This window comes from Felis catus, chromosome A3, assembly GCF_018350175.1.
Source record: "Felis catus isolate Fca126 chromosome A3, F.catus_Fca126_mat1.0, whole genome shotgun sequence".
NCBI lineage: Eukaryota > Metazoa > Chordata > Mammalia > Carnivora > Felidae > Felis > Felis catus.
This window is the reverse complement of record NC_058370.1, coordinates 90,431,357-90,447,589: the sequence shown is the minus strand read 5'-3', so window position 1 is coordinate 90,447,589 and position 16,233 is coordinate 90,431,357. Positions and strand designations below refer to the sequence as shown.

Sequence of the window (16,233 nt, the reverse complement as noted above, 5' to 3'; positions counted from 1 at the left end):
GTGTGCACACCACCCCATGCCCAGGGTGGGCCCTGGAAGGCTCAGAGAGGAGACACGTCTGAATCTTGGAGAATAAATAGGGATTTTCTAGAAGCATGCAGTGGGGTGGGGGTGTAGAAGGAGGAGGCTGTTCCAAACAAAGGAAACTAACAGCAGAAGGAAGGCACTGTGAAGTGAGCATTCACTTTACCAGGAGGGCAGGGCGTGAGGGCAAGAGGGTCAAAGCGAAGAGAGCGTACACACATATGCTGCAGAAGGAGCCTGTCTTTATGGTGAAGGTAATGGGGCCCCCTGAGAAATTTTCAGCAGAGGCACACCATGATCAGATTCTTATTTGAGAAAGAATAAACTAGAGGGGGACAAGATCGAAAGTGAGAGACTGTCAGAGCAAGACTGGAGAGGACAGGGCCAAAGTGGGATGCAAGGACCAGGAGAAACAGGAAATGAGGAGGTGAGGCCAGCACCTAGGTGGGGTGGATGGGAGGGAGGGGCATTGAACAGACTAAGATGTGGAGGGGGAGTCATTTGGTGGAAGCCAGTGAGTTCCATTACCTGGGAATTTAAGGTCCCAGGTGGGGCTGCACAACAGAGTCTGGGGCTCAGGAGAGAGGTATGGAGTGGAGACCCGATCTGGGCATCCTCAGCCCAGTGTAGGCATTAAGTGATGGGGGTGGAGGGGGTGGATGTAATTGACCAAAGATGGAAGGGGTGAAGACTCTGCAAGGGATGAAGCAAAGCAAGGCCCTGAGCCCAGCAGGAGAGGATCCTGAATGCGTGTAAGAGGAAGGGAGCCAAGGGAGGACAGAGTTCTAGAAGCTAGGGCTGCCACAGGCCACAGAAAGCCAAGAAATAACAGATCTGAGAGTGCCCGCTGGATTTGGCTGCTGCTGGGAAATGAGAGCTGACTTTCTCCTGCCTCAGCTAGGGAAGGAACAACCGGCCAGTTCAAATAATTTGTCACCACTGTTCTCCCCACGTTCCTTCCTTCTGCCAGAAAATACCTGACCATTAAAAAAAAAAATCTCTAACGTTTATTCATTTTTGAGAGACAGAGTATAAGCAGGGTAGGGGCAGAGAGAGAGGGAGATACAGAATCTGAAGCAGGCTCCAGGCTCTGAGCTGTCAGTGCAGAGCCCAACATGGGGCCGTGAGATCATGATCTGAGCTGAAGTCAGACACTTAACCGAGTGAGCCACCCAGGCGCCCCAACACCTGGCCATTTTTAAACACTCATATGGGTCATGGAGGACAGAGGTGAAACTGGTCTTCTTTCTCCAACAAGCCCAAACTCAGTGACACTGGCACCTCACCTGATCGTGTGTCTGTGTCCCTCACCTCCTCCAGGGCCTGGCGCAGAGCAGACATCTCGATCTCTGCCCAAGAAGGTGGGGTAGAGGAGTAGAGAGCAGAGTATAGCAGACTGAGGGGTGAGAATGGAAAGGAGAACCTGCAGTAGAAGGGAAGAAAGGGAGGAAGGGAAGGAAAAGGAGCAGAGGCTAGCTCCAAGGGGCCGAGCGGTGAGGAGACAGGGGGTCTTGCTTTGGTTATGAAGCCGGGAGAAGCATGTGGAGGGACCAAGTGAAAAGGACCTGCAGGAGCCTGACTTCCCCTGATGGACCTTCTTTTCCTTCTCTCCTAGGTCACGCCCAGAGCAGGAGCATGAATGATATTTCTCGCACCCCAAACACAGACCAGGTAGTAAAGGCCCGGTCCTTGGCCACCGTGAAGGCGCAGGGTGGGAAGGTGCCTTCGGTTTCAGGGACAGGGAGCCCCTACGGGCAGAACTCCACTCCCATGAAGGAATAGGAGTCCCCAGGGAGGACCCAGGTGGGGGCTCTGGGCTGCCTTTGTGACTGCCCAGCCCATCAGTCAGGTACTCACTAAGCCCTACATGCTGGCTCTGTGCCAGGTGCTCAGGGAGTGGGGGACAGAGAACTATGATCAGATGGGGTGCCAGCTGTCCCCGAACTTGGGATTTGTTGGACAGAAGAAGACCAGCACACAGTCTCACCTTCTCCACGACCCCCAAGCATGGAGGTCGTGGATTTAAGGATGGAGTGGGGACTTGGGCTGGCAGAGAAAAGTAGTGGGGCCTGACTGTGGAGACAACAGTGCCAGTGGATCGACTGGACTGCCCACTAGTGTGTCTTCTCCTAGGCCAGGGCAGGACATCAGTTCTTGTCTCCCACCAGCTTGGCTGAAACCTCCATGAGGAGATCAGAATCCTACAAACAGGTTGAGTCCAAGTTCTAAGGCCCACAACCAAGGTACCCTGTGACTTTGCCCCTGGGGAACTCTAGTGGCGGCCACCTTCAACTGCAACCCTCATACATCTTGATGGTCCCCTTGCCTGTGCCTCCAGAAATAGGAAGAAAGGTGATGGAGGAAACCTGAAATTTGATGAGAATCCCTCAGGACCGTGGGTGACCTCCAGGCCTTCAAGGCACCCCCAAGTTTGGTGGAAAGCAAAACAAAAAGAGTCCCTCATGTCAGAGTCCCAAAGTCCCTTTGGTGGCTAAAATAATAACAATAACAGCATCAACCAACATTTCAGGTCCACATGCTGCATGCACTACATTGCACAGAGCTTTTTGTTTGCATCACAAAGGTATGCTTATCATCTCCATTCTACTGATGAGGACACTGAGGGCTTAAAGCAGTTAAATAATGTGCCCAAGTTCATGTAGCTGAAAGGTAACACAACTATGATTTAACCCAGGCAATCTGATTCTAGAGTCCTTAGTTTGGGGGTGACTTGGGAAGGAATATTCTGGAATATTATTTAGAGAGGAAACCCACTTTACTATAGTCACGCACACAGACGGTAAAGCCACCATAAGAAAGCATTGCCTAGTAAAAGTCTTTCAGAGACTATTTAAATAAATATCTAACTGGTAATAAGAATGCTAGCTATCCCTTTCCCCAGGCAAAGCTGCATCAATCTAGGGATTGGAGCCCGGCATCCAGCTCCCCCGACTGATTGAGTGATGCTGCTTCTCAGTATTTGCAGCAGCATGGCTTGTTGTGGGGTCAATGGCTCGCAGGCCAGTGGGTGCCCTTTAGGTCCATCTTTCTTTAAAACTCCACACCTGCCCTAGACAGGTCAACAGGTTTCTCGTGAGCAGAGCGTGGATTCACTGTGTGCAGAGACTCAGCAGAGGTGGACCAGAGTTCCCATGGAGTTCAGGAAGTGGGGTCAGCAGGGCCCCGGTTGGACAAACCCATGTCCAGATTGTCGCCAAGCCACGAGGGCCAGAATGCCAGTGTGGCTCATTTCTGGGACACCACCATGGCGACCTCCTTACCAAACATGTCACAATCTGCAAGGGCCCCTTCTCCTCTCCTGGGTTATGGATGTGCTGGTTGGATAACGCCAAAGCATTGTTGTTTTCAAGGTCCAGGGCATTCCTGCCACCCCTCCCCTCCTCCTGTCCTGTCAGGGGGACAGCACCTGCTTGGCACACCCAACCCTCCATCTTGAAGAACCTCCTTATGAATCAGCTGACTATGCCTGCAACAAAGGGACCTTTTGAACCTTTGGGACTCTGGCTTTCTCATTTAACATCTGGCCATACTTATTCTCACTGTTAGGGTCCTTGGTGCTATTAGCTGGGTGGCTGTGAAGAGTTTTGTTTGCTTATTTGTTTAGATTTCAAAGATTATAAGGGTGCAGCCTTTGCTCACATGCCTTTTCTTCTGCTGGTAGGCTGCTGAGCCCAGTCTGTATCATGCCCCCATGAGTGCATCAGAGAGTAGCCCCTGCCTGTGCCCAGAGACATGGAACAGGAAGAGACACAAGGAATCTGTGTCTCCACTGTGCTTATGAGAAATAGGAGAGATTCCAGACAAGGAGGGATTGGGGGGCAATGTTGTGGTATCCACGGGATCTCTCGTTAGCACTTGTCTCCCCCTTCTGGCCCTTTCTTCCTTTGTTGGCCACTTTGGACTTCCACCAGCCCTGCCCCCACAAAAGCCTTCCTCTCCATCCTCTCTGTAAAAAATTATCTCTCTGTCCCTTGTTCATCCCCTTGTACCCAAGGAGAAGCAATCTGAAAAACTAAAGTAACCTATGATGTTAAAGACTGAGAAGAGGCTTGTACATGACTGTCCCTGGGGCATTTTCATTATGAAAGAGAACTCAGGAGGAGTCAGTATCTTAACCCTAGGAATGAAGTCATACACGGACAGAGTGGGAATAAGTTTGGGATGAGGGCCTGCCTCCTGTGCTTCTTATATTGGACCCCACTCGCTCTGCCTATTTGACCTTCCTGCCCGGAACAGACACTAGCCCCCAGCATCTCAGTGGTCTTAAGTCGGAAAGTCTCAGAAGCTGAGTTTCCTGGGAGTTCCCCTGGGGGTGACTCAGGGGCACAGAAGTCTCTCACAGATTTGGAGGTGGGGTCCAGGGGCTCCTGTCAACCAGGAAGCTGATGGCAAAGGGAAAACAAAGCATGTCTGCCCTGTCATCAGAATGGGCCTCATCCTTTCCACAGTCACCCAAGGTGAGGGCAGAGAGGGAGGGCTGGGACCTGGTGTGGAAGAGCCAAGACTCCCATCTGCTTGTGCTGCAGGGGGCTGGGAGAAAAGGCCTGATGGCCAGCAAGCCTGGGCTCTCTTCTTTGACCCCTTGACTCACACTTCAGTTGAGCAAAGTTTTCCCCCATCAAGGAATATCTTAGGGTTCAGATCATTGCCTGTTCCTTCCCATCTACTAAGGCTTACTTGGTCCTGGGGTTAACCAATTTTGAATCTCCTCATCTGCAGAATAGGGAAAGTGTTTGGTTATTTCAGTCTCTTGAGAAGTGCATGGAGAATTTTTTTTAAGTTAGGCCTTCACAGCAATCTGAAAGGGGGTGAGGGATTGAGAGCTGAAACCACTGATGTGAGTATCCATGGGTATCTTGTTTTCCCCTCCCTGACCAGCGGAAAAACAAATTCATGAAGAAGATCCCCAAGGACTCAGAAGCCTCCAACGTACTCGTGGGTGAGGTGGACTTCCTGGACCAGCCATTTATTGCCTTTGTGCGTCTCATCCAGTCAGCCATGCTGGGAGGAGTAACTGAGGTCCCTGTCCCCACCAGGTGAGGGCCACTGAAATCTGCCCCCACACCCGCTTGAAGGAAGCCAGTTGTCCAGGCAGTGGTCCCAAAGTGCTACTGGAGACACCCCTAAAATATGGAAGGAAAATTAGGGAATTTCTGGGGAAGAAAGTCTTCTGACTAGGGCAGTATTTTAGATTTTATTTTAAATAATCATTAAAAAAAGAAGCCAACAGCTGAGACAGACACCATTGGCTGGGTTTGGACAACAAGACAATGGTGAGGATGCTCAAGTGGGAGCTGGAGGGAGTGAAGAGGTGCCTCTGCAAAGCAAGTGTGGGATTCAAAGGAGGGAAGGGACAAGTGTATGGTCAATTCATGAGTTAAGAATGAATCATGTCCAAGGCCAGAGAATCCTTTTCACCTGCTTCTATTTTTCCTTCTCACTTTCCTCCTCCTCCGCCTCCTCCTCCTCCTCCATCATATTTTTGCAGATTTCTGTTCATATTGCTTGGACCTTCTGGGAGATCAAAATCCTACAATGAAATTGGCCGTGCCATTGCAACCCTCATGGTAGACGATGTAAGTGGGAACAAGAAGCACGTACTCCAGAATGTCATGGCTCCTGCAACAAGCACTGTGCCTTTATTCACTCACTTATCCAATAGGCACATATGAGCACCTACTGTGTGCCAGGCTTGTGCGGGGCACTAAGAATCATGGAACAGTCCCTGCCCTTTAGGAGCACTAATCAAGTGGGAGAGACAGACCTGTAATTCTAAATTTTTTTTTTCAACGTTTATTTATTTTTGGGACAGAGAGAGACAGAGCATGAATGGGGGAGGGGCAGAGAGAAAGGGAGACACAGAATCGGAAACAGGCTCCAGGCTCCGAGCCATCAGCCCAGAGCCTGACGCGGGGCTCGAACTCCCGGACCGCGAGATCGTGACCTGGCTGAAGTCGGATGCCCAACCGACTGCGCCACCCAGGCGCCCCTGGACCTGTAATTCTAAAATGAACCATATGCTAACTGTCCAGGCAGCCAGGTGAGGCTTCACATAGGAGGGGCCTTTAAGCTAAGGATGAGCAGGAGTTACATAGACCTTGCATAAGCCTAAGAGGCAGGCATTCCAGACAAAGAGAACAAGAGCCAAAGCTTGAAGATGGAGACGCTGGATAAAAGTGGTTTGACTTAGGCTCAGTGTGAGAGTTTCAAGAGCAAGAGGTGAGCTAGAGACTACACAGAGCCTGTAGGCACAGCTTAGTGTTCCCTCTGTGCCTGGGGTGGTGGGGAGCCTAGAGGACTTTAAACACAGGCATGATCTGTAAATCAGAAAGAACACCCTGGAAACAACCTGGAATGATGCCGCCTGACCCTCCAAGGCTGAGGGGCTAGGAAGTTATAATCAGATTTAAAGTATCTGAGCTTCTTGGACTGGACTCTGCATAGGTTTTCTAATGAGCTTGCTGTGTGCAAAACTGACAACAGAAAGGTTGAGTGACTCAACCAAAGTCCTACAGCTAGGACACAGAGACCTGGCCTTCAGGTCTTCCGCCAAGGCCCTGCTGTTCCCCACTGTATCTAATTTCACCTGAGGGGCTCTGTCCTTAGCTCAAAGACAGAGGGTAAGCTGGCAGGAGCAATGGTTCAGAGGAATCTTCTCCAAAACTATATGTGATGTGTTCCCAGGAGGTGGATAAGAAGCAGACAGTCAGCAAGACGTCCCCTTACTCTTTCCTCCCCAGCTCTTCAGTGACGTGGCCTATAAAGCCCGAAATCGGGAAGATCTGATAGCAGGGATTGATGAATTTCTGGATGAGGTCATCGTCCTTCCCCCTGGAGAATGGGACCCAAATATTCGAATTGAGCCCCCCAAGAAAGTGCCCTCTGCTGATAAGAGGTATGTATGTGGATGGAGGGGTGGCAGAAGAGGGCGGTGGTACAAAGGGAGCTCCGAGTCTGTCTGTCTCTGGCTTTTCTGGTCAGCATGAATGAGTTTATACTATTTGTTTTTCTGGTGTCGTTTTATTTCTCTAAAAAAAAAAAAAACCAAAAAAAAAAAAAAAACCAAAAAAAGAAAACACAAGCAATATGCTTCATATGAACATCTATAAAGTGTGGGTGACCCGTGCATGGGTATTGCAAGTTCATTTTCGGCATTTGTCTCTGCATTTTAAGATATTTCACGATTTTTGTGGGAGAGGTCAGAGGTGTTCTCCAAACAGTTCTAGAACAGCTAAGCTTGTCCCAGGATTGGGAGCCCTGCTGTCACCTGCCCCTTGCTCCGTACAGGAAATCCGTGTTCTCCCTGACGGAGCTAGGCCAGATGAACGGCTCTGTGGGCGGAGGCGGAGCGGTTGCTGGAGGCGGCGCGGGAGGCGGCGGCAGTGGCGGCGGGGCCGGCGGAGGGAGCAGCGGGGAGGACGGAGAGATGCCAGCCATGCACGAAATCGGGGAAGAGCTTATCTGGACGGGAAGGTGCCCACCCCAGGCTTGATGGCTACGCCAGCCGTCCTTTAGGCTTCTCCCCTCACCCACCTGCGGGAACCTTCTCCACTTCTGCCTGCAGCGCCCCCTCCCGGCCATGGGGTCTGGCCTCTGCACTCTTCTTCCCCACGCCCTCCAAACCTCTCTGGATCCCGCATAAGGGTTGCAGCAGAAAGGAAGTGGGGCCCAGCACAGGAGTGGAGGAACCCAAACTTTTCTCTAGATAACTCTGTGTTCCTGTATGAGTTTTCTAGGGTTGTCATAACAAAGTGGCACATTCTCGGTGGCTTATACAATAGAAATTTTCTCTCACAGTTCTGGAGGTAAAAGTTCCAAATCAAGGTGTGGGCAAGACCAGCTACCAGACTCTGAGTGGGATCCTCCCTTCCCTCTCCCCAGCTTCTTCTGGTGGCTGCCAACCCTTGGTGTCCTTGGCTTGCAGCCACATAGCTCCATCTCAGCCTGTGTCCTCACGTGGTATTCTCCCTGTGTGTGTCTTCCTATGACACTTTCCTCTCTGTATGAGGACACCGGCCATACTGGATTAGGGCCCACCGCAGTGACTTCATCTTAATTTTATTACATCTGCAAGGACCCTATTCCAAATAAGGTCACAATGATAGGTATAGAGGTTAGGGTTTTAATGTGTCTTTTGGAGGTGACACAATTTAATCCATAACAGTACCATCTGAAATTTTTTCTTTTCTCTTTTTCTTTAAAAAGAGAAAGGATGGAGGGAATCTCCTGGCTTGGGTTTCCTTGCTGGTTCTTGGAATAATTTAGGAAAGGGCAAGGACATGGCCCTACAAAGCTGTATGTAAATTATGACTTTGAGAATGGAGTCATGTTTTATATACCTTTGGCTCTATGCCAGCCAGTAGTTCCAAATCGGAGGTAACTTTGCCTTCACCCCCATCCTCCCCCAGGGGACATTTGACAATGTCCAGAGACATTTTTGTTTGTCACAGTTAGAGGGGTGATGCTGCTGGCATCTAGGGGATAGAAGCCAGGGATGCTGCTCAACATGCTACATGCATAGGACAGCCCCACAATAAAGGGTTACCCAGCCCTACATGTCAATGATACCAAGGCTAAGAAACCCTGCTCCATGCCAAGCATTGCATTAGGGCTGTGGGGAATAGTATACCCAGTAAACACTATCTCTAAGCCTAAAATTCCCCACTCAGTTGTTCCAGAGAATAAAGAAACTAGTTATAAGATTAAGAACCTACCCTTGGTAAATATGGGATGTCTAACTCTCTCCTAAAGTTGGACACATCTATGTTTACCAAACACAGGGAGGTGTCCTGCAGATGATCAGGGACATCACTGAGGAGGACAGCCAGGATTTCTGTGGACCCCAGGATTTCCATTCCCCATGGGATGTTAGATCTACTCCAGGACATGTTCCCATCAGGCTTTCCCTCTCCCATCCAGGCCGCCTGTGACCACCTTTCCAGTAGGGATGGTGCTGACCACAAACTTTCAGTCCTGTGAAAATCCTTCCCTGTCTTTAAATGTTCTGGTGGAAAGATCCCTGTCCCCATCCACCTCTAGTCAAGTTCCCTTCCTTGCCCCAGATTCTGCAGGCTCCTGTAAATAGCCCTGACCCTGCACTGGTGTTTGTGGTGAGAAAGCAGCCCCCGGGCCTGTCTTGAGCAGGTTCTTCGGTGGCCTGCGTCTGGATATCAAGAGGAAGCTGCCCTGGTTCCTAAGTGATTTCTACGATGGCTTCCACATTCAGTCCATCTCTGCCATCCTGTTCATCTACCTCGGCTGTATCACCAACGCAATCACCTTTGGTGGGCTTCTGGGGGATGCCACTGACAATTATCAGGTGTGTGCGGACTGTGAACATGAGTGCAAACCTCCATAAAAGCTGCTGCCATCAGGTGGCAGTAATGAGCTTCATCCCATTATCCCAAAACCAAGGCTTGGGTTTCATCCACCATGGGGTTCAGACCATCACTTTTTGTAATCCTTTGCCATTCAAAAAAAATAATAACCAACATTATTAAAAGATCTAAAGTTAAATCATGTTACTAAATTCCGATGTAAGGATGACATAAATAGATCAAACTTTTTAGTTTATTTTGTTATATTTATTAAGCAGTGTCAGTTGCCCTCTAGTCTTTTTTGTTAATTTTTATCATTGAAGTATAGTTGACTTGCAATGTTATATTAGTTTTCAGGTATACAACATAGTGATTTAACAATTCTATACGTTATGCGATGCTCAGACTTTTAAGGGGAATTATCTGTTTTGTTATTTGATACTCTCCCCATTGAGGTGTGAATGAACAATCAGCACAATTAAGTTATTAATTATGGACTTCTCTGCACATTTTTTTAAACACTCTTAAATTCTTAGCTGGAATTAAGACATGTTTAGAAAGATGGTAAGCTCTTACCATGACAATAACAGAGGCCTCCCTGGGGAAAACCTCAGTCAACAGAGATACCAGCCCATATCCCAGGCAAGGGGCTTTTCCCATGGGACCTTCAGGGTAGAACCATTGGAAAACTCAGACATCAAGATGGAAGACCTATTTTCCCAAATACATTGAGATGAATGCTTCTCTTCAGACCACACCACTCTCCTGAGCTGCAGGTCCAATATCCAACTATCTCCTGGGTATGTCCACATGGCTGCCCCCAGGAATCCCCCAATGCACAGGGCCAGCATTGCATCCATTGCCTTCCCTCTAGACCTGCTGCTACCCCCAATATAGCAAGTGACACCATGGTTCACTCAGGTATGCACGTATCATCCATGACTCATAAGTCCCAGCTTCCCCACATGGCCTTCATGAATGACATGGCCCTACTTGCTTCTCAAGACTCCTCTCCCAAGGAACCCTTTCGCAGATTCCTGTTCTTACCCATTCTGTTTTCCATCAATCTTGATCATCTTTCACTTCTTCAAAGGCATCCTCCCTTTCAGCTCCAGCCTTTGTAAATAAGAGTCCCTCTTCCTGGGACAGTCTTTTTTTGTCACCCCACTGCTTCTGGTCAATTCCATGCTCATATTTTGGGTCTCAGCTGCTACATATATACCTCTGAGGAAGCCTTTCTGACCACTCCCCTTACTCCTACTGTGTGTTCCTAACACCTTGAACTTATCCCTGGTTATCACACTCCTTGGCAGTGATTCTCAACAAGGAATGATTTTGACCCCCAAGAGACATTGAACAATATCTAGAGACAGTTTGGATTGTTATAACTGGGAGGGGGTGGTGCTACTGGCATCTTGTGGGTAGAAGCCAGGCATGCTGCTAACTAAACATCTTAACATGCACAAGACATCCCCCTACAACAAAGAATTATCTAGCCCCAAATGTCAATAATACTAAGGTTGAGAAAGTGCTGTATGGAAATTGCCTGATTACTTGTTTGTATTTCCCATTAGACTGAAGATGCATTATCTTGTTCACTGATGGGCCCCAATACCTAACAAAATGGCTGGTACAGAGCAGGCACTTAAAGGATTTTTTTCTTTTTTTCTTTATTTTTTTAAATATGAAATTGGTTGTCAAATTGGTTTCCATACAACACCCAGTGCTCATCCCAACAGGTGCCCTCCTCAATGTCCATCACCCACTTTCCCCTCCCTCCCACCCCCCCATCAACCCTCAGTTTATTCTCCATTTTTAAGAGTCTCTTATGGTTTGGCTCCCTCCCTCTCTAACTTATTTAAAGGATTTTGAGCAAATGAGTGGTCTGACCTCTGAAAGCACGTAACAGATGTTTGAATGAATAAATGACTGGATGGATGAATGGACTGTCCTCTGGGAGTAGACTGGGCATGAGGACAATCACATGCACATCCACTGGCAGCCCTGTTTTCTAAGCTGTAGGGTGCCAAAAGGAAGTCATGTGGGACCTTTATCCAAATGGAAATTGAGACTAACAGTGGTGATGCAGGGGTTGTAGAATAGGAGATAGGAAGCAGAATTTTTGGAGGAGAGGGCCTGGAATGCAGATGAGCACTGTAGCCTGGGCCCTTGGCTGGGTTCTAACCTATGCTAAGAGGCCCCTTCTCCAGCTTCCGCTGAGACTCATATTCCTCATCCTCCAGGGAGTGATGGAGAGCTTCCTAGGCACTGCCATGGCTGGCTCCTTGTTCTGCCTCTTCTCGGGACAGCCCCTCATCATCCTCAGCAGCACAGGGCCCATCCTCATCTTTGAGAAGCTCCTCTTCGACTTCAGCAAGTAGGTGCCCTTGGTAGTTCCCAGTGCCTGCTCTCACACTTAGGGCAGTACACTAAGGCCAGGAAGGAGAATAGGCCCAAAAGGGAGGCAGGGGGAGGAGGTACCGAAGCTGTCTTTACCTATGGGAAGGACTGCCAGGAGGTCCTTCCTGACTCTCTCCAGCTACCTGCTTCTAAGCCATCTTAGTGCTTTTTAGCATAGCTGATAGGGAGACATGGAGGCAAGACAAGAGGAAACAATTCCCACCACTGTGCTTGTAAGCAACTGTGATGGGAAGTCAGTGCAGTCTTGAGCTGGAGGTCCGAAGGCCACATCCTGACCCAGGCAACTCCTGTGATCACCCTGGGCTCAGTTGCCTCATCTACAACATAAGTCTACTTTAAGGCCTCCCCCAGCTCTGTCACTCTGATATTCCCTGTTTTTCATTTACCCTGGGTGTTTGTTATCAAAGTTGTGAGAACTGAGATGTCTTAGCCTCTTCCTGCCACCCCTGTGAAATTCTTTCCCAGAATTTACAAAGAGGAGACAACCCACCCCAGGAATTGTCCCTGTCCCTAGTGTTCTCACAGCTCCTAGGAGGCCATCTGTGGCACAGAAGGGACAGATGATCCACTCAGGGTGAGTCTGGAGAACCAAGCACAGTGAAGAGCCCTGGGCTGGAGGTCCCTCCCTTCCCTCTGTCTTCCAGAGGCAATGGCCTGGACTACATGGAGTTCCGCCTCTGGATTGGCCTACACTCAGCCATCCAGTGCCTTATCCTGGTGGCCACAGATGCCAGCTTTATCATCAAGTATATCACCCGCTTCACCGAAGAGGGATTCTCCACCCTCATCAGCTTCATCTTCATCTATGATGCCATCAAGAAGATGATCGGTGCCTTCAAGTACTACCCCATCAACATGGACTTTAAGCCTGACTCCATCACCACCTACAAATGCGAGTGTGTCGCCCCTGACACAGGTGACCGGTAACCCCAGACATGCCCTGCGCCTCCACCTACTCACTCTCTCCCCACCACAACTCTCTACTCAAATGTAGGAGATATCACCCTGAGAAGTATCAGTCCCCTTGGGTGGTCACAAGATACCTGGACACTCTCTGGATGTCCGTCTACCAAGGGTGTTAAAAGAATCCCTTCACTGGGTGGGAGGTTGACTCAACCAACTGGTCAACCTGATAATACTCAGTGCCATTCCCATGGAGTTCCTTACTGACCATAAAAGTGTCATCTGTAAAGTTAGGGCTTCCTATAGGCTGAAACACTGGCCTCCTTCACAGTCATAATCATGCCCCTAAGAGCCTCTAGTGGAATGTGCCCAGAGTGCCCAGGATGCTACAGAGCAGGGAAGGACACTCATGGATCTATACCTAGATCTATATCTGTATATCTAGAGAGAGAGAGACCGAGATCGAGATCCATCCATATATCTCTGACACTACCAAGCTGGACTCACAGAGAGCAAACTGAGGTCCAGAGACCACCCAATTCACACTGAACCTCAGTTTCCCTGGCTGTAATAGAAGGATATCAATGCTGTCCCTGCCAGTCTCATAGAACTCTTGTGAGGCTTTCAAATCTATACCCAGATTGGATTGGAGTTTGACATAAGTAGATTTTGTGTGTTCAGCACTGTAACACAACTTATTGATTAAAAGATGATCATAAGTCAATCAAAAATATTATACAATCATTGTGCACCCTGTTTTAGGCTAGGCCTCATGGAGATGAAGATGTCCTGACCTCAGGGAGTACAGTTTTGTACTCTCTCCCTCTGTCACTGCACTGGTTTTGTAAAGCAGTCTAGACTTAATTTTTGTCTATCATTAATTTTGGGTTATTTCATGAAAATCCATCAAGAGGTGAAGCTATCCTTTGTCCTCAGCCAGAGCACGTTGCTTGCTGGGGGAACAAGGAGATCCTACCTACACACCCTTCTCACTCGTGTCCTAGAGTGAATCTCACCTCCGTGGCCAAGGCCCCATCAGGGCACTCCCATTTGCTGCTTGTGCCCACTGAACTGTGGCTTTGTTGCACTGACTGAACACAAATGTTCCCACAAATGTGCCTTTTGGAAGTACATGGCCTTGATATCTTTTAGAAACTACAAATTCTGGGGTCATATGTGGGTGGCACTTCAGCCATTCAGAGAATCCTCTATCTGCAGGAGAAACCAAACATGGACATGCCCTAAGAACAGGCGATGTGGGAGCAAATAATGTTGGATTTGAGGGCCATAATAAAATCCACTTGCCTCCAAATAGTGTCCCCTCTGGCCTTGCCCAGGTGCCTGACATTGCCTCACTCTTTTGAGTCACTGTATTGCTGTGGTTCTCAAACTGTGGTCCCCAGAAGCAGCAGCTTCCAGGAAATTAGAAATACAAATTCTTGGGCCTCACCCCACACATGCTAAATTAGAAACTCTGGGGTAGGGCCAGCTGTATATTAACAAGCCCTCCAGGTGATTCTGATGCATGCTTAAGTGTGAGAACCATTGCTCTATTGAACTATTAATTAGTAATACGGGACCATTATTAGCCACTAACTCTAGTAAGATTAGATTTTCAGTTTCTCCACCAAGAGTAAAGGAACTGGAATCAGGACAAGTTACTTTTGATTATAATGTGAAAAGGAAAGTCCTAGACATTAGGAGATGGGGTGGGGGGAGCTAACTGAGGAAGGTTTCTTTCCCAGTCCATGGGCCAATTGCTTACAAAATGTTCCATATTCCTAGCTTTACTGGAAAGCCTAGTCTGGCTATGGCACCCTATCAGTGTCCATCTCTCTTCATCCTAAGAGCTTGTTGTAGGGGGGTGCTCTCTTTTTAAATTTAATCTTTTTCCATTGTAACTGATTTGTATTCTATTTATGGATGCTGCACACACTGATTTGGCTGCTTTCAATCCCAAGTGAGTACTACTTTGTAAACACTAGAATTTAAAAATATTTGATACTTGGACCCTTTCTGGAATTTTCCATGTTATATTTCATCCTTCTTCATCTCAAAGTAGCTTTCAGATAAACCCTACCCAATATAAAAGAATGGCTAAGCCTAAGCTGAAGACATCAAAGGAATATCTGGTCTGACAAGCTTGGGCAATGGAAAGGTGCCCAAACTTTCCAGTCTCTAGTATTAGCTGGGAATCCTCTAGCATTTGTGTGGGTAGGCCTAAGTTAGCTTTCCTGCCCGCTTTCTATGCTTTGTTGGTAACTGCATCACGTTCTCTTGGTCAGTGGTATGAGGTAAGGCAGCAGATGTCCTGATTTCTGTAAGTGAAACATTCTTCAGAATAATAACAAACCTCTGGTTTGGAGAACTTTTAGGAATATTCTGCCCTAGGTCAAGACTGAATTCCTTGGCCACTTCCATCCCCAACTGCCCTAGAAGTGGGCTACACATATGGGTCCTGTGATCACATCCACCCCACAACAGTTTGTTGGAGGTTGAAGGAAGCTTCAAGAATAGCCTCTACTTCACTCTGGGTCCCCAATCAACCATGGATAGCCAGCAGGAGCCAAATGGGACTTGCAGTGTATTTCAGATTTATTGCCAGAAAACTGGCTAGCAGACCTCCCTCCCTCCCTCCCCAAACCTGCTGCATAGGAACTACTTAATCACCTTCCACCTGGAGAATAAAGGCAAGAAGGACCTAGCCCTTCTCTACCCATGCTGAGCAGGAGCAAGAGAGAAGGCAAACAGCAGCCTCCAAGGCCTGTCTTTTTAATGAATGGCTACATCCCACAGGAAGGGAATTACAGTTCTTCTCAATTCTTCTTGTGGCCTGTGATGGGAAGCTTTGTATGCTCCACTTACAATTAGGGATACTGAGGCTGGGGAAAGGGAGTACCCAAACAAAGGATGTGGTAAATAGCTAAGAGCACCACCTCTGGGCTCTGATTCTCCTTCAGATCCTGGACTTGGAGTTAATTTTTCTCACCTTGCATTCAAGGGGCAGATTAGAAAATTTAATATCAAAGCCAATGTGTTTCTTACAGTTGACCTAAAAACACATTTGGACAGGTAGAGAAGAGAAGCGGGGGGGGGGGGGAGGGTAGGTACAGGCAAGGATATTTGCTGTGTGGGGCTTGGAGGTGTACAGGCTCTGGACCAGCCTGTCTGGGATGGATCATGACTTCTCCAAGTAGTAACTGTGTGACCTTGGGCAATGGGCAGGTTACTTAATCTCCCTGGGCCTCAGTTCATCTTTAAAAAGTGGGGAGACTACTTGGGGATTTAAGAACTTAGCAAGATGATGTGTGTAAGGTTTGGCATAGTGCATGGCATAGAGTAAGTCCTTTGAAAATGTCTAAGAGCACAGACGTGGAGCCAGTTGCTGGTAGGGATTCACAAGGCACATTATTCACTAGTTTGTGTCGGCGCTTTGTCTTGGCAGCAGATTCCTCGCTTTGGTTTTTAAAGCCAGCCCTTCACGGTGAGATAGGAGCTGTCCTAGCCTGGCCCAGTGGGTCTGTCAGAGCTGTGACCCGGACTCCTC

The 16,233-nt window shown here is 48.4% G+C and overlaps 1 protein-coding gene across 9 annotated transcripts in view; it reads left to right on the top strand.

Moving 5' to 3' along the window:
* Positions 1 to 16,233, top strand: part of SLC4A5 (solute carrier family 4 member 5) — a 109,640-nt gene that overhangs the window by 65,499 nt on the left and 27,908 nt on the right. For all 9 annotated transcript variants that reach the window (XM_045054425.1, XM_045054426.1, XM_045054430.1 and 6 more), the window contains 8 exons: positions 1,640 to 1,695; positions 4,924 to 5,081; positions 5,534 to 5,621; positions 6,786 to 6,940; positions 7,333 to 7,518; positions 9,190 to 9,364; positions 11,606 to 11,739; positions 12,428 to 12,699. In XM_045054425.1, coding sequence (XP_044910360.1) covers positions 1,640 to 1,695; positions 4,924 to 5,081; positions 5,534 to 5,621; positions 6,786 to 6,940; positions 7,333 to 7,518; positions 9,190 to 9,364; positions 11,606 to 11,739; positions 12,428 to 12,699 — 1,224 coding nt within the window. The remainder of the gene's footprint in view (positions 1 to 1,639; positions 1,696 to 4,923; positions 5,082 to 5,533; positions 5,622 to 6,785; positions 6,941 to 7,332; positions 7,519 to 9,189; positions 9,365 to 11,605; positions 11,740 to 12,427; positions 12,700 to 16,233) is intronic.